The sequence below is a fragment of the Wasmannia auropunctata genome, unplaced genomic scaffold (assembly GCF_000956235.1).
Source record: "Wasmannia auropunctata unplaced genomic scaffold, wasmannia.A_1.0 LD336061.1, whole genome shotgun sequence".
NCBI classification, from domain to species: domain Eukaryota; kingdom Metazoa; phylum Arthropoda; class Insecta; order Hymenoptera; family Formicidae; genus Wasmannia; species Wasmannia auropunctata.
The window spans coordinates 1,008,396-1,026,825 of NW_012026829.1; the positions used below are offsets into that span (position 1 = coordinate 1,008,396).

Genomic DNA, 18,430 nt, shown 5'->3' on the forward strand with positions numbered 1-18,430 from the left:
GCGGGGAAAATATTTATTTACAAAAACGCCTCCTCCCCGACTCATTATTAAAGTTCAGCCGCGCGCTCGTTTTACCCCCGATTCGGCAAATGCGTTTTAAGTGCAAAGCAGCGCGCCCGCGCCGCTGACGTCGGCATTACGCCGCGAAACGCGCGTAAAACGTCTCTCCTTTTGCAAATTAGAAAATCTCGCGAATACGCAACGCGATATTTCCAGACTCGCGATATATTCCCATCCGTCGCGACGCCGGTTGTCAATAATGTTTTTGTTCCACGAGACGGCGTTCGCGCGTCGACTGGAGAGAGAGAGAGAGAGAGAGAGAGAGAGAGAGAGAGAGAGAGAGAACGAGACTGAGGGAAGTGTCGAGGAAAGTTTCTACCGCGGTATCGACACTGTGTTATCAATCCACGACAGTCGTGCGCCTCTCGTCGTGGATTATCCCGATAAAAGATATAAACTTCGCCCACGTCGCGGGCGATAAACCGCGGGCGCGGGGAGGAAAATTCAGGATCATCACATCGTCGCGCGAGGGGTTCCGTCGCACGGGTATAAAAGAGATGGCGAGGAGGTCTCCGCCGCTCTCCCCCCAACGAAGTAAAACGCGACAGTATGCACTCCAATGCACCTGCAGCTGCGTGTGACGCTTACGCCCGCGTATTTTATAAAACTTTTTTCTCCCCTCGTGCCTACGCCGCACACAACCGAAACCCCCTTTATACACACACACACACGCGCACACACACACACACACACACACACACACACACACACACACACACATTTAAGAATCCTTGCTTCGTGTGCTATATCGCGTATAAACGAAAGTATCTATACAGCTCAAACGAGTGCAGAGGGTTGCTACGCGACGGAAGATGCAGCGAAACCTTTTATATTTTCCTCCCCGCTGATTTTCGTGTACCGGAAATTTGAATCACCTGGCCCTATCCCCTTCCGCGACGGCGGAATCATCGCGAGCACGGGCGCGGGAAAGCCGGAAAATCGTTTAAGAGTAAATGACATTTTATTAATGGCCCCCTCGGGTCTCTTCGCCCATAACGTCGCGCCGTTAGTTCCCTCACAAGAGGGACGAGTTTAGCGTGCTGCACGTCTGAAAGTTTCAGCGCGGGGGCAAAAGCGGCTGCATGACAAAAGCCCCGGGATGTCCGAGAGCGAGAGAAGATAGAGAAAAAGTTGGTGGGAGGAACGGATGTTTATACACTGATAAAAAATGAATAATCGGCCGACGCGAGAGAGTGAGCTGCGCGCTTTTTGCCCGCCGCGCTTTTTGTCGATTCTGCGCGACGGTTTGTCGCGTGTAAAGTTTATCGGCGTAACCCAACGGGCGCAAGAGGGATGCACAGTTCCGAAGCCGATCGGCGTTAACGTTGTAACCCCAGCCAGGTCGATGCGCCGTGAAAAGCGTAGGACGTTCCCATCGGGCGACACGACCCTTCGGCGCGGCGTTGCCCGAAGGTGAAGTGAAGGGCCATAAAAGGTGAGCGGACAGCCGATCAGCTTTCGTCTGCTTCGATCGGCAACCGGCATAAATCTCACGGCGGTGTTTGACCTCGTCGAAAAAAGGATTGATACGCTATCATCATTTATCTGGCACTGCGTACCGCCATTTACTGCTTCAATACCAACACATTTTGCAGAGATATTAAATCTCTGTTCATATTGATATAAATAATTTTAAAATATAGATAATTCTTGTACTTGTATATTTATCTCTTTTGGTTAAATCGATTTGTTTACGCGAACTAAAGAAAAGAACACGAAGGTAGATAACGTTTGCCGAATGTATGTAAAGGAGTATAGGACGGGAGACGATAAGAAAGTCCCAAAGTAGGGAACACGAATGGGATCAGTCGATCATCGGGGAGAAAAGTTATATAATTTGCCAAATACCGTCGCTCATGCAAATTACGACGGTGTCCCGGTGAACTCGGCGCGATACGAAAACTTACTTCCGAAGACGAGGGCGGTTAATTTCGACGAGCGAACACGAAAGTTGGTATAGCGATAATTCGTCTATAGATAACGTCGGACAGAAAACCACTTTGTCGTCCAAATGATGGACGCCAATCGAAATGGAGACCCGCATGGTCGAGTCGAATATTGAGTTATTTGCTTATCTATCGGTTAACGAGAACAATAATTCACCGATAACGCAAGTAGAATGTATAAAAGTATCGGACGCAACAGGAATGTATGGTAGCGATTGCAATATAAAGAAATAAAATAGCACAGAAGGGTGGAGGAGGGAGGAGGGGCGAGGAGGGGAGGGTGATATTTTCGCAGACTATTAAACTTTGTCAGTTGAATTAAAGCGAAACAAGATCAGGGACGCGCGTTGTATTGTCTAAACGTCTCGAGGAGCGAGAACGCGACGCTGATACGGAACGGTCTCCCCGTTGTGCTGGAAGGAGAGCACGAACAAAGGAGTGCGCGACGGCGATATTTTTTCTTTTCCTTTTTTTTTCCTATTAAATAACCGAGCCCACACCGCCACATCAGTCTCCGGGGGATAAGATTCATACCGTAAGCGGCTTAACATTTGTCCACGGTGAAGCGCGCTGTGGATCTCCACGGCGGGACGTAGGTAGCTCCAAATACATTTCCGCCATTCCGTTCCAGGCGGTCTACCTCAATTTCAACGTTGCATATTGCATGGGTAGCGCGGAGCTACGATATCCGCGAAACATTGTTTAACGCGGCATATACGCGGGATATACGTATCCAATTACACCGGATACTTCTGTAAAAATTTAATTTTCCGCAAATGTAATTACATCCTCGAGAATGCGCAAACATAATTTTGCATCTCGTCCGCGCGCGCCCGGTAAAGAGATCCCTTTCTCATTATTCATTTCGCGTTTTGCGGGAGAGTTGCTTCAAACTGAGCGACTTTCCGGTTGCGTAAATATGGGAAGGGAAACCTCGAAGGCGCGCGTCTAAGGGTTAAAGGGTTAGATATACCGCTCGCGAGAGATTAAGGAAAACCGAGAATCCAGAAGGGACTCAAAGAATTCATTTAGGACGAGGCCGCCGCGGTGTCGCGGTTGAAATCTGCGCGTCACGGCGGACGAGCGGGAGCGAAATATAGGACGACTCTAATATAACGTTTGATATCATATACCGAAGAAGAAATTTCAGAAGGTAGAAAATAAAATATGGAAATTAAGACGATGGATGACGATCGCGGAGCATCGAAGCTCTTTAACGATTTATCAACGAGCGCGTGATGATCGTGGCGGGTTGGGAGACGCTCCGGTGCGCGACCTGACACGCGGTTGCGAACGAAACGCGATGTTTAAAGTTTCCCTAGCCGCGGAGACTGGCAGGAGACAGGACGCGAGTCCGAGGTCGCGTGCCATTCAACCGCCGGCGGGGAGGTGACGGGAGAGATGACGATGTCGTGTAAGAAGCGTGAAATTTGTCCGTGCTTGCGAGACGAGTAGCAATTGCGGAGTCTTGTCGCCGCATAGGACACGCAGAAGCAGCGATAGGAGAAAGAAAGAGAAAAAGAGAGAGAGAGAGAGAGAGAGCGAGAAATGCGGAAAGAAAAATTCGAAACGGCGGAGCTGCGCTACGCGGCGTGACGCGACGCGACGTGACGCGAAGCGGAGCGGAGCGGAGCGCGCAAAGCCGTAGCGCGGGGACGGAAGGCGCGCGGCGGAAAAGGCAGAAGGCCTCGAGGAAGGAGGAGGCTGACTGATCGCCGCCGGAGTAGAGGAGAGAGAGCACGCCTGCGCGGAATCCCCGGGCGGGCGCGGGCAGTGCCACCGGAGGCCCGGCGGTTTCAGAGCTTCGCCCGGGACGACGAACCGCGGACGAGCCGAGTGCGGGAAACCCGGTCGCGTTTCACACAGTACGGCCGACCGATCCACACCGAGCGTATATACCGTGGCGTCCGTACAAACGAGGGGGCACACAATCGCGGGGTAAAAGAAAGGGAGGTGGGGGAGGGTGTGGCCCGATTCAACGCAGGCAGACCGCTTCGTGACCTTGGTGCGCGCGACACTTGACGTCTTCTTCTGGGAGTAATAAAGAAAAATTTAATCAGTCGTCCGATTAACGGGTCGGGTATACGCACACGGGATAGGTGGTATACGGTGAAACCCCCCGCGCGCGCGAGACCGCCTGCCAAATTAGACCGTAACTCGGCCGCCTCGTTCCGTCGCTTGCACATTCGCGAGTATTCCAACTGCGAGATAATGTGATATCACACAGTGCTACAGAAGACGGAGCAAGAGAGAGAGAGAGTAAGGAAAATCGGTGGATGCACAACAAGAGCGCAAGCACGGGGAGGTTGCAACGAGAGGGTTGCAACGACGGGTAACGCGGGAGTATGCGCGAGTCCTGGTAGCACCGGCTGCTGCTGCTGCAAAGAGGATGAACGGGACGACGACGGAGGTTTATTAAAGTGGAGGAGCGCCGAGAGAAAGAGGTGCGCCGCGGGTGTTCCATGAGATGTCAGTGGACCCGTCGTCGGGGACAGTTACGCCGTCGTCGTCGTCGTCGCCGTTGTTGTTGTCGTCGTGATCACCATGAGGAGGTCCTCCTACGTCAACTACTACGTCCTGTGCCTCGTGTGCTGGATCCTACTAGGCATTACCGGTAAGGCCCCATTCGCGCGGGGAGATCGCACGGCTTTTGTCGTATAAGAGAAAAAGAGAAACGTGTTATATATACACGGTTTCTACCGCGGCGCGGAGATCCGTGAAACAGATGGCGGCGTAACGAGACATCGGATCGGGGGCTCCGAGAGGAAGTTGCCGTCAGAGGGGATGCTGCAAATAGCGTTTACCCGATTCATGCGGTACACGGTAGGATAGGCGGATATAGGTGATCGAGCACCGTCATCGTACAATTTTGCGGGGAGGCGGGGCTCCCGTGCCCGCGAATGGATCGATCAGATTTTGGGGTGTAGCACAGTACGTTTCATACGCTTCTCCCTCGCGCCCCGCGTGCACACTTACGAGCGTACGTACCGCGCCACTCGTGCGCGTTTCTCCCGCTGTCGCGAACACCGGCGGACGCCGGAGTGCGGAGATCATACGTAGAGAGGGAGGATCGAGGATACGCGAGAATAGATAAGGACTAAAAAGGACGGAGACGTCCAAGGGGAGGACGCAACCTCCGGTCCCGGTCCAGGACCGTATCTAGCGCCACCCTTGTTTGTCGCGCCGCAGCATTGTGCCTCCCTCCACTTGTTCCCTCTTTCTCTCTGGCTCTCTGTCTCTCTCAATCTTTCTCCCTGTCCCCCTTTTTGCCTCTCTTTCACCCCTTTGCACTCTCGACGTCCTCCTCTTTGTCCGCCTCTCTTCCACCCTGCGCCCCCCGCGGGGATCAGCAGCGTGTCGTCTCGATGATTCCGTCATCACGGGGACGATGACGAGGAGGGAGACGAACGCGTCCCTCCCCTTTCCTCCGCCGTGGCGTCGTTCAGGGACGTGTCTATCGATTTCATCTCGCGCGGCTGCATCACCGCGATGCGGTCGTGCTTTTAAAGCCCCGCTCGTGAAACAGGAGCGTCACGGCGTCATTCTGGAGGGTGCATTCATGCGTACTGCGAGTACGTGCTATCTGCGAGATAGCCCGGCTACCGTCGAGACATCTCGACGGGAGGAAAAACCGGGGCGATTTTTGCGTCTCTTCTTTAAACATGAGTTCGATGCAATCTTTCGGAAGGGAAAGAGCTTCCTCGAATGGCTTGCAAGAGACACCAGTTTCCAGAAGAACTGTTTCCTCGTCGAATGTAACTTGCCTTTGATTGTCAGGATTCAGATTCTATTATGAACCGTGAGAGATAAGCTCTCTTTTCTACAAAAGTGCGAGAGAGCTTTCATCTCGAATGGAAAGAAACGAGAGGGCCAACTGCAGGATTACCTTCTGAAAAGCGATTTCCCGTCTCGCGATTGAATAGACGACGCGAATATATATATATATATATATATATATATATATATATATACACAATCCCGCTAAGCGTATCAGCGTTTAACCGCGCGATGACGCAATCATTCGCGAGAAAATACCTGAGGCGTTTCGGGTCGCCCTAAAGAGGACGACTCTCGCTCGCGGGAGGCTGCCTCTTCGGCGAGGCGTGATCAATTCCTGGGAGCAGTGGAGCGCGAGCGGAAAATCCGGAGCGCGCCGATAAAATCGGATTATCACCGTCGAACTCGTCCGCGCGTTTCGTAGCCGCGCGGAAACACCGTCGACCGCGGTGGTGGTGCTTTGCGCTCTGTCGGTCGATGCGATCGGTTCGCGCGGCCGCGTTCGTCGAATAATTATACTCGGACTCGGGGCTCTCTCGCCCCAAGGATATCAGTACAGTTTCGTTCGCCTTCCGCCTTCCTCCTTCCCCGCGCGCGTTAGTTCCTCCCTCGCTCGCGGTAAACCACTTGGAAAGTACTGCTAACTGCTCTCGACTACGAGAGAGATATACTACGGAGGAGTTGGCGCAGTTTGGAAGCTCCGGTAATGGCGGGTTTATCCCGACATCATTCTCGCCGATACATTATGCACTCTCGATCCGTACGTTGCTCGCGCACACACGCGCGCGTGCGGCGGTTGGAGAGGTGCGCTGCCGAACCGCTGATTACACGCTTCGCCGCGGTGATTAAACGTTCGTTTCCCCGTCGAAACGGAGAAGTTTCGACGCGGCTATCAACGCGGCTGGCGCAACTCAGGGCGTAACTACTGCCTCGAGAGGGTGACGTACCTATACGTTACGCGCGGCTCCTTACGCGCTCGTGCCACTTATGGGAGATTTCCGAACGCGTAAGACGAATTTGTGGAACGTGGTGAAACTGGAACGAGCTTGCTGGAAACGTGCGGAAAAAAAGTGCGTCTCTCAGAAGACGGTAAAACGAACTTTCCCATTTAATTCTCAATAGAGATTTTATAATGCTATTATATGGCGAAGTAAATCAAGCGCTGACAGAAAAAGGTTACCGTAAATGCTTCGTGTCTTTTCGCGTTCTTTAAATGGAATCTTGTCGTAGGGAGAAAAAAAAATCAGAGCGCGACCTCGCAGGTCCGGGAGTCTATTTCGATGTAGGACCGTTGTGTAAGGATTATTATAAAATCATACCACGTCGGCGGGAAATAATCTTTTAGTAGCTGAAAAACTGGGATTTATGTGGTAGTTTAGCGCACACGAGATGACGTCGTAAAACTGCACGGGCATGCGTACGTGTTGTTCTGACAAAGTGGGAAAGGAAACAGGCGGCCCTGCCGGACGGCGCGGCAGCTCGGAGTCTCTCTCCTCCGTGTACATCGGGGCGGCATTGTCTCTCTCGGGAAATATACGATTTTAGATCCGCCTTCTGTTTCCGTGAAATTTACTTCTTCCGCTCTCCCTCGCCGCGCTCGCGCCCCGCGCGCGATCACGTCCCATCACGCTCGATTACGCGGCGGGGAGACACCTTATCGCGACTTATTGCCGCGTGAAGCGGAACAGATTTATAAAAGCCAACACTTCCTCGGATTTTTATAATAGTTTCCACCTTGGCGGAGACTCATCTCTCTTTCTCGCTCTCTTCGAAGACGCCGCAGCCCTATATATTTCTTGTTTACTTCTTCTTACATACTTGAGAATACTTGAGAGGGCGAAATCGTGGCCAACGATGATCGAAACGATTCTACTTCATCCCCCCCCGTCCTCCTCCCCCCCCCCCTCGTAACGATTTATGCCTTCGGAATGGCGAACGAGGTCTATTTCCTCTTTCAACGGCCCTCTTAAATAATACACAACCGAGAATATCGTGTCGTCGTCCGGCTTTTATCGGAATCTCCGGGGCGAACGTGATTTCCTCGCGCGCCCCTCGGGAGTTACCGGAGGGCGAGCGGGAGGGGAGGGGGAGGAGCGGCGCAAACCGACTTACAAAACGTCGACATGAATAATGCAGCCGCGCGTCGTCGTATTTATGTCCAGCGCGCCGACCGCGATAAACATAAACTCTTTCGGTTATTCATCAATGAGGCCTCGCCTCAGGTGCGTTACACTGCGAAATTACATGCTTCACGTCGACGTGCGTCTTACGCCGCCGCGATAAAACGCGTCATTCTCCCCTCAGCTCCCCCTGGCCGCTCCTTGGCGCTTTGCTCGCTCCTTCGCCTGATTTAATCTCGAGATAAATGCGACTGTGTATTACGCACCCCTGAAAGAGAAAAGAATGATCGCGCGACCTTTGCGCAACTCGCCGCTCGACGTCGACATGAAAAATAGGTTTGGGGCGGCGTAGGCAGCATCTAAGCGAGCGCAACCCCTATTTGTGCCCCCTTTCGCGGTAGGCAAATGATCCCGAGACTCGGTGGCGAGGGGACTACAACCTCGGCGGCGAGGCGCGACGCGACGCGACGCGACGCGACGCGACGGGGGCGCGTGCGCGCAGCTGCGCAGATTTTACGTCCCTCAAGATCAAGAGAATCGACTCTCTCGTGCGGGAGGAGGACCGGGTAGCAGACCCCAGACACACGAATTCGTCTCTCTCTCTCTCTCTCTCTCTCTCTCTCTCTCTCTCTCTCTCTCCGGCACATTTGACGATACACCACTCGTAGCCGCGCGCTGATTGCCAATCTAGCTCTCTCTCACTCTCTCTCGGTTCGCACGGAAACGTGTCGGCCGGATGGATTTGTCGGCTGTGGAATCACGGGGATACAGTTACGTACGACGTTTCTGGGACGACGCGATTTCGAAACTGGGGTAGAGGTAGACGTTTTCTATCGCGGCCGACCGTGCGATCGAAATGTGATGATCGAAATCATCGATCGCTCTCTCGAGCATTACGTGAGTCGTCGCGATTAAAAGCCGAAAAAAAAAAAAAACGATAAATCTGTGACGAGGATTTAATTTCAGAACTCGATTTCGCGATCCTCTGTGTTTGAATCCCCGTTTTGAATTTCTACGCGAAAAGAAACCCGGAAGCCTTTATTCGCGCTTGGGAAACCCCGTGGAAAGTTAAATCGAAAATTCTTACCAACCATTGTTTACTTTAGCTCCTCGATTAGCCGTCGAGATTAATTTATGATTCATTACCCCGCATTTAGCTTGACTGAAACAATAATTAGCGCCGCCGCGGCGGCTGTGATTTTCTTGCGCATAAGTAGAACAATCGATGCGCGATAAGCCGGGCACGAGTGTGGCACGAGGAGGTTTGCGGTCGTGTACAGGCAATTTCATATTTACTCCTTATCACGTCGCGCGGTTATCATCGCCGCTGATCTTAATTAAGCGTAATTATCACCAGCTTTGTCGTTTGTCAAAGTTTCGGCGAAATCTTGATAGCGACGACGACATATGCTCGCTTCTTACTAATATAACTCGGGCGCGGGAGAGAAATTAACAGCGTCAGCTATAAACAACGATTCTGCTAATTAGCGAAATAATTAGTCGCGTTTAATCAACATAGATCGAAGCGAAAGGCGAGATAAGGTGACTTGCCCGAAAATATACTTCGCGTGCTGCGCAGCGAGGAAGACATCTCCGATCTGTGCAGGAGCAATTTATTAATTTAACGTCTCAAGCGCTTAGCGACGGCTTAACTCATCCGCACGTAAAATATTCCTCCGACCTAATTGAGGATTTCATTTTTCACACTTAGCCGGAGGGGCGGCGGGGTCCGGCGAGACCGTTCCTCAAATTATGGTCACCGCGACCACGGGTGCAAATCCGGATGAGCAGCGCCGTACGGGATTTCGCGCGCGGCCGATTGAACACGAGATCGGATGCGGATAACGTCAAGGTCGTTGGAACGACGCCCACGTTGCTCTCACATCCTCTTTTCCCCCCCGGGTTGAATGCTGATCCGCCTTTAGATTTCCCAGATCGGAATCCCCGGGATTAGTATCCATTTCCCCCGGGGCAACGGCACCTCGGCGAGAAGGTCTCTCGGTCTCTCCTCCGCGCGATAGGATTTATTCCGAATAGCGTCGCGCGGGCGAGCGAGTATACTACGGCGCACGAATGCGAAGTAGCCCCTTCCTCCGGTGGTTCTCTCTCGCCTTATTATTCCATTGCGACGGCTAACGCCACTACCTCCATGTTAATTCGCCGCATAACGTGCGCCGCGACGATACGACCGAGCGCTGGCCGAGTTGTATATGCATGCATGCGAGCGCGTTTTAAGGACGCGCATCCCGGCGATATAATTCGCGCGTCTCACGCACTCGCGACTCGTAAATTTCGGCGAAAGAACACGTGCATCTCCGCGTTCGTCCGTATTCTCCGCATTGCGCCGTTTCCGTTACTCTCCTCCCCCTCGATCCCCGTCTCCGTGATCGGCACGTAAACGGCACCACAAACGGCTGTGCACGCGAGACATTCTTTCTGAACACGTCTCCTTTTTCAGGGGTAAGTACGAGATCTCATTCGCTGGTGAAGAGATTCGACGGGATTTACACGGGGCCTTACTTCGACTCGAACACTCCAACGAATATCACGGCGCAGTTGGGCACTCATGCTTATCTACCGTGCAAAGTGCGGCAGCTTGGTAACAAATCAGTAAGTTATCCTAACCATATAGTAATTGAAGTCTCGGTATAAAAAGAGCCATGAGCGTCAGGTAACAAAGGCAAGCCGCGTATTCCCTCCTTTCGCAGACACGAGGAAATATAAACGCGGGAGAGGGGGGGGGGGGAGGGAATGAATCTCTTACGCGCGAGACGCTCACGGCAATTTTTATACACCCCACACGTTTCCTGTTGTCATTAATCCTCGAGTCTTACGTAAGGGCTGGTACATACATACATTGTGATTTCATACATATCAATACGACTGTCATCGCGTCGTCGATTTGAGATCTAATTTGTCCCTGTCATATCGTCTCCCCGCATCTTTGCAGATAGCGGCGCGCGTTTGCCTTACGCGCGCGTTACGTGTATTGACAGCTTGATTTATTAACGAGCTTATTTGTCAAACAACGGCCGAATTCCTTGCCTGACAGTTATGACAATGGGACTCCATTTGATATAACGACGAGCGCTAGAGAAAAAAATAAGGAAAAATTGTTATAACCGAGCCGAGCGCGAGTCAGCGCGGGACAGAGGGACTGCTGCCTTGTTCCCAATAGGTATCTCCTGAATATCTCCCATTCCGTTGTCCACGCGCGCGCGCGCGCAAATTTATTTACACGCGAACGCCCGATCGTCTCTGTTTCATTATTAATGTCAAACCACCGGATTACGATCGACACATCAGAGCGAGGTGCGGAGTTATATTCCCGTTATTAATCATTCCTTTCACTAACATCTCGGAAACATCGGCCGACCTTGGACGGCGCCCGCGATTATTTCTATCAAAGGTCCACACACACTCCACACAGATAAAAACGCCGCAACTAAATTGATTTCAGTCGTTATCGCGAGTCCTACTTCCCGGCTCCCGCGCGCGTGTCAGATGTGCGACTGTCCGCGACAGATAACCCGCCCACGGTGTCGAGAGCTGTTAAATCGTTCTCCGCGCGATCGGCTGCACGTACCCTTTTCATCGGGATCAATTTACTCCGCTATAATAAAACACCAATCTGCTAATGATTCGCATTTTATTCCGCTCTCTTTCTTTCTGCTCGTGAAATCGGTAATCGAAAACCGGTGCGCAACGAGAGAGGAGGGGGGCGGAGGATGGTTTCGCGGAACGTCGGGCGCGTAATAAAATTACCGTCGGCAAGCGCGGATTCCCCCCCCCCCCTCTCTCTCTCTCTCTCTCACAAAGCTGCCCCCCGTGTCTCTCTCGTTAACGAACTTCACCGACGTGTACGCAGGCGTACTCGTTGTACGCCCCGGGTTGTACAGGGTATACGCCTGTCGCGCCGTTGGCGCACGCCGGTGTCGAGGACTAAGTATCCGGTAACACGCGACCCGCGCGCATAATCTTGGCGGCTACTTGAGGAGGCCCCCGGCGGCCTCCTCGCCGCCCGCGCCGTCTCCGATCCTTATCGGCCGGCGAATTAAATGTATTCGTACCTCGCCTTCTTTCGACGCAGCGCACGGCGGGCCGTGGGCTCGCGGCACCATCTAGATTTCCGTCGGGCGCGCGCGAGCCGTCCGGTCGATGAACGATAAATTAACTGCGCGACGGGAGCGGGAAGATTGATCGTCCCGGAATCGGAACGAATCGAACGTACCCTTTCTTATGTTTTTTCTCCTACTGTCTGTTTTTTTTTTCTGCCGCTGTATCTTCCGTTTCTTACAGTTTACTCGGACAGGTCTCTCTCTTTCTTCTTTTTTTGCGCGCCTCAATTTCATCCGTCTCTCTCGATGTCCACTCAATTGCGAATAATGGCTCGCCGATAATCCCGGTGATTCTAACATCAAGCTAATGCGATTAGAAGGAACGGTAAATTGCGAGGAATTGAGTCTTTCGGATGTATTGAGAAGAAAATTCTTAGTCCGTTTCGTAATAAGAATAGAGAGGAAATGGGCGACGAATCTCTATATGCAAATTAATAAAATTTAAAAACTGACGCGATGACGACGGTCTCTAAGGGATTCCAGAAAGATCCCCAAGCGTGAGGAGAATTTAATGAGTCGTTTAAGACGTGCGCGCGCGCGCGAAGAAAAACAATTCATTTTGATTTAACCCGAAGGTCTCCTGGATCAGAAGAAGAGACTCGCATATCCTCTCGGTGGATAGAACCATGTTCATCCCGGACGAAAGGTTCCAGGCGATTTTCGGGGAGGCGGACACGTGGACGCTGCAGGTGAAATACGTCCAGGCGCGCGACGAAGGCGAGTACGAGTGCCAAATCTCGACCGACCCGAAGAAGAGTCACATCATCAAGCTCAACATCGTCGGTGAGCGTTGCGAAGGCGGATAACTACATTCGAACTTCGATAACTCGAATCTTTATAAAACGAAAATTTTGTTCATTCCCTTCCGTTCCGCCGCCTTTAAAAACTTCTATAAACCGAAATGAAACCTATCTTAACTCGAATTATTTGTCAGATATTTAGAGGTATTATTTTACCTCTGCAACTCGAATTTAAAGTAGCCAGAAGTCTACGAGTCGAAGTTCACCTCTATTAGTCAAACTTTTATTGTCGCTATCTCTATAATTCAAAGTTGCAGCTATGTGTAATAGCATGTGTAATATCATGAGTAATAGCCTGGTATTTGTTTTATAATTACATTTATTATATGTATGTAAATAATTCACTGTCAAATATTGAATTTTTTTCTTTTAAAAGTCATTATAATCGGAAAATTATAAATTCTCCAAGCCTCCGTAAGTCGAATTTTCATATGTTAACTCTCTTTTACTCAAATTTGGATAAGTCGACAACTACTCTATAACTCAAAGATTTTAGCTTTTTCCTTGAGACTCGAGTTATCGAGATTCGACTGTATTATTGTTAAGCCGATTATTCGGTCAGACGACCGGGAGCGATAATATCGTATGCGTGTCCGACGTGTGTTGCAGTGCCAAAGATCGAGATCTTGGGGGACCGTGACATGTACGTGAAGACCGGAAGTACAGTCGCAATACGATGCGTGATAAAGCAGTCCCTCGAGGGCCCGTTCTACGTCTTCTGGTACCACGAGGGCGATCGCGTGCTGAACTTTCAGCTGGGCAAGATCGACATCCAGACGAAGAGGCTCGATCAGGACACGGTGAGCAGCCTCGTGATCCACAACGCGAGACGGGAGGACTCGGGTAACTATACTTGCAGCCCGAGTAACTTGGATAGCGCGAGCGTGCAGCTGCATGTGCTAAACGGTGAGTGGAACATTTTATCACTTTGGGAGAAAAAAATTGTTGGATAGGGGAAAAAAGTTGGTAAAAAAATTAAAATTAAAACGCGGGGAAACACAGTTGTGTCAAACTTTTCTCTTTCCCCCCGAACTTTCGTTACATGTGATTCACATCGTTTGCGAGATCATATTTTTTTCCGCGCGCGGACTTTTGCAAAAGGCACTTGTTTAAATAAACTCGTATGCATAGCGATAATAAATGCGACGTGAAAATGCGAGGTCGCAATTTTCGCTTGCAGCGTGTTTAACGTTGCTTATCGTTGTTTCATTAGATGCAAATGTATCCGGTGATTTTCCAGGGGAACACCCCGCGGCGATACAGAGGGGCATCAGTTCAGCGCCGGGCGGCTGTCCTACTTTGTGGTGGCTGGCGGGAGTGGTGACACTGTACTCGAGTCACGGCAGCCGCCTATTCGTCCTCGTTCTTCTGATCCTTATGGTTCTCTACTCGAAAAATCCATCTTACTTTGCGACGGAACGATAATCAGGCAAGACCGCAAGGATGGTATACGCGTATAATCGATTATCTCCTGCTACGAGACCCCGACTACCTCGAGAGAAGAGATCCTCGACGTTGCGGACCGATTTTCAGAGATCAAGGACAAAAAGGGCGAGGATGAGAAGATTAGGAAGATAAAGGGTAATATGATAGAAAAGAGAGCGAGCGAGCGAGCGAGCGAGAGAGAGAGAGAGAGAGAGAGAAGATAAAGATCGGAGAAGAGAACGATGATCCCGGAGGTAGTATGTTTTTTCTCCGTACGCGTGAAGTAAGAGTTAGAAGTTCATCTCGATTATCGAGACACACAGTGATCCGGCCGTTAGAAATTAGGAATTAGTTTATTATATGAATTCTTGTTAAATTGCTGCGAGAAGCTATACGTGCTGGAGAAGCTACGAAATTTTTGACGTTGTCGAAAATATATAAATTAGGTCGAGCTTGAACAACGGGTAGTCCGTGAACGTTTTGAAAAACCTGTCAGTTGAGAACTCGGGGCAAATTGTCAATTTTATTTGTTAGAACTAATTCATTTAGTTACGTCCATTAGAAATTTTATCGAAACAAAACAACGCGTCTTGTTACTATATTGTCAAAGCAGAGATATTTTTACTATTACTTACTATTACTTGTTACTATTGACTAGCAGAGATATTTTTGAGTGTTTTTTGCTTCTCCAAAAGACACGTTTCACATTTCCATTTTACATTTGCAGAATTGTCTCACGTATTTCCCGTCTGTTTAGCCCGACAAGGTAGAAAGTTACGAAATCTCAAAAAAGGAGCGCCCAAAAAACGATCGCGACCGCGAGATCCTATCGCGAGGGCGTTGAGTGGTTTCGTAGCACCCGTTACAGGAACAAGAAAGCGATAACGTGACGAGAAATATATAGAAGGAAGAGAAACGACGGTAGAGGAGAGTGAAAGAGAGGAGAGAAAGAGAGAGAGAGAGAGACTGAGAGAAGGAGCAATAGTGAAAGAGAAACGTCGTTGAGCGTTGGCGTGGAAAAAGAACCGTCACGAGACTGGGGAAAAAGCAAGAAAAAAAAACTTCGTCCGCGCCGCTCGAAACAGAATTGAAACTTGTTCGATGAATTTTCGAAATGCGATGTAATTAATTATATTCGATAGCGAAACCAATTACAAACAAAAGAGCGTGTCTATACTTGACGTCTACCGCGTGATCTGGGATCGTCCTGAGACCGAGCGATCTCGGCCATCGTCTCTTAGACGATTTGTCGATACGCGCCGATAAAGCGGATTTAGAGAGTCTTCGTTTAAGTTATCCGTCAGCGTTCCAAGACATCGTAATGAAAGAGCAACGAGAGATGGGGAAAGAGACGCGAGTCAACGCGACCCTGTTGAGAGAAAAAAAATGTCATATCGCTATTAATAACACGGCGATCAGTATTATTCGATCCGGGGGGGGGGGGGGAGAATTCATATCAAGCGAACGTGATTTTGCCCATATCAAAAACTCATAGTCCACGATGTTCTGATATTCCCAGCACCAAATTCGAAACGAGCAGTCGGAATCAATCATTAAATTTACACGGATAATTTTTGTCCGTGTTAAGCTCTCATCGATCGCCGCGCGAGTAAACTCGGGGTGTCGCGACATGGAATTCACTCTGGAATGGAATTGTATCACTGCCTCTATAAATACTTGACCGTTGTCAGTGGCGACAGGTGTCTCGAGACGATCCGCCGATGAAGATTTTTGGTAATTAAAGCGCATTGAGTATACACACGTCGATCAAAATATTATATCATACGTCCGCGCATGCACAGGCTGACTACGTCACCGCGACGCGGGCCGTACCGACCGCATTTTCCTGACTGACCGCTCCTCTACGAGACTGCGGAAATATCGCGGGTTTCTTTTTTATAGAAAAAAAAAAAAATCGAAGAGCCCTTTGGAGAAAATTTGTATGTACACTCGTTTGCTCGAGAAATTAAATACTGCCATTTTTCATTCTTTGGAAGTTCTTCGAAATATCACGAGCGTTTCTATTGGACGTTTATTCACGTTGGAGGACTATGTTAGACGAGAGGGGACATTTGTTTTATATAAAATTTACATAAACGTACGTATAGTATAAATTTCACGTGTATTCTAAATCCCATATTCCAGATCCTCCTAACGGATGGACTTCTTTTTCCTTACGAGTCATCTCATCGTTAACAATAGGCGAGATATCTTTTACAAATACTTTTTGATATAACGCGTACTTCCACGGCGGTCCTGGCCCGCGGCGTGCCGCCTCTGAGCATGACCGGTTGTATAATTTTAGCGGATGAGCGTACGGCTTTCCGGCGGGGCGCCCGCGCGCCCCCCCGCGAATTTGCTTTCTTCTTCGCAAATACTAGTGGGGAGGGGTGGGAATACTGTTTTTTATAATATTATATATATAAATATATATATAAATATATATATATACAAACGAACAGAAATATATATATGTATATGTGTACGCGCGCAAATACGTTGCACATGGGTGTTGAATATTGAACAAGTTTCAGCTCGCACGAACGAGGGGCGCATATAAAGTGACTAGAGCGTACGTTCTCGTTGAGAAAATTCTTAAGGAAATGTTTTGAACAAGATACGGGAGTGAAAAGAAAGATGGGGAAAGAGAGAGAGAGAAAAGGAGAAAAGAAGAGAGCGAGAAAGAGAAAGAGAGAGAGAGGAAATTACACCGTAGAAACACGAGGACAGCGGCAGGAGACGAACGATTCGTTAGAATATCTACGATTCATGTGATTGTAAATAACGTAACATAGCGTATAAATAACGTAACGTTAATTAATGATATGCCGTACGTGTTACGCTAAAAGAAACAAGAAAAAAAATAAACTAAATAACGTTACTGTGTAATTTTTCGGATCGTAAAAAAAAAACGCGCATTGGAAATGGGTCTGGCCGCCCGTGCTAACCGGCTCGGGAATCACGCACGGTATCGGGTGGCAAGAAGAGGGGGGGAGAGGGGGAGTGAAAATTTCTTACCGCGCCGAGGGAGAGAGAGAGACGCCGCGCGCAGACACACGTATACGGATGTACCAGTATAGAGAAATCGAGATCGTCCGACGAATTTCCGTTTCGATGAACATTTTATCGCGCGGAGATTTGCTCGATCGCCTCACGGCGTCTGCCGGGTGTCGAATCGAAGGGGATGATTCTTAAACGCGCCCGTCGTCGCATTTAGATCACGCGCACTTGCGGCGCGAATCGGGCCGATCAGGCTCTTATCGAGATCGGCGCGATGACCACACGAGGAGAGGATCGGAGGGCGGGGAGAACACACGCCAGGGCACCGGCGGCGCGCACGCTTTTCCGTCGCGCGCCGGTGCGTCCGAGTTTTTTTTTGAGGGGGGTCGAAGCGGAGTGCGCGCAGCGGGTGCATCCCCCGCGACGTGCGCGCTCGTGGATAGCACGGGCCGGCCACACACGCGACTAGATGTAACACTAATTAACGCCTAGCGGTAAGCGAACTAACTGATATAAATGCAGATATATCGTCGGACATTAATAGCCAGGCGGGGCGAATGGCACGAGCGGCTGTTGTGCGTGCGTGGGCGTTTGCGCGACCGCGAGTGCGACGCGAGCGGTTCGGTTGGTGCTTTAAAAACCTGTGTGTGAGCCTGTTTTTTTTTCTTTGCGCGCGCGAGAAAGCGACGGGAAAGGGACGCTGATTGTGAGAGACGAAGAACGGCGCGAAAGAGAGTGAGAGAGAGAGAGAGAGAGAGAGAAAGCGAGAGAAAATAAGCCACACACGCATACGTACACACAAAACACCCACACACACATACAACACATGTAACATGTATACTGAGAGAAGTTCGTTGGACTGACGTGTACTAAGACGTTGGTCGAATGACACATTTTAAGATAAAAAAAAAAAGGGTCGATCGAGGACGTAATTATACCTTCTTTATATCGTTTCCGCCTCTTTCCTTCTTCCCGCGCCTCGCGAGGTCGTTTCCCGAGGCACACGACGAAAAAGGGCTGGAGAAGCAGTCCGCTGTGAGACCGCGATCGCGGTTATAAGCCTCGCCACCCTCTTCCCTCTTCTTCAACGCGGGCCTCCCCCTCGCGGGGTGGAAGAAGGAACAACGCGCCTCGTCCCCGTCGACCCTTTTGCTTCATCGCGAGAAAGGGGAAGTAATTTAAAG

The 18,430-nt window shown here is 50.2% G+C and overlaps 1 protein-coding gene across 1 annotated transcript; it reads left to right on the forward strand.

The window, feature by feature from the left end:
• The first annotated feature begins 3,810 nt into the window (after positions 1–3,810).
• LOC105450429 (neurotrimin-like) lies at positions 3,811–16,659 on the forward strand. The gene is made up of 5 exons (XM_011690263.1): positions 3,811–4,620; positions 10,362–10,513; positions 12,597–12,804; positions 13,431–13,727; positions 14,062–16,659. Exons 1-5 carry the CDS (start codon positions 4,551–4,553, stop codon positions 14,244–14,246), a joined length of 912 nt encoding a protein of 303 aa, XP_011688565.1. The 5' UTR covers positions 3,811–4,550; the 3' UTR covers positions 14,247–16,659.
• Positions 16,660–18,430: the final 1,771 nt, after the last annotated feature.

What these genes read in the sequence shown, in the direction of transcription:
- LOC105450429 (XM_011690263.1), top strand. Translation starts at nt 4,551, where the DNA reads ATGAGGAGGTCCTCCTACGTCAACTACTACGTCCTGTGCCTCGTGTGC. An exon ending in GATCCTACTAGGCATTACCG is followed by an intron (nt 4,621 to 10,361) that starts GTAAGGCCCCAT and finishes CTCCTTTTTCAG; the next exon opens with GGGTAAGTACGAGATCTCAT. An exon ending in GCAGCTGCATGTGCTAAACG is followed by an intron (nt 13,728 to 14,061) that starts GTGAGTGGAACA and finishes GTGATTTTCCAG; the next exon opens with GGGAACACCCCGCGGCGATA.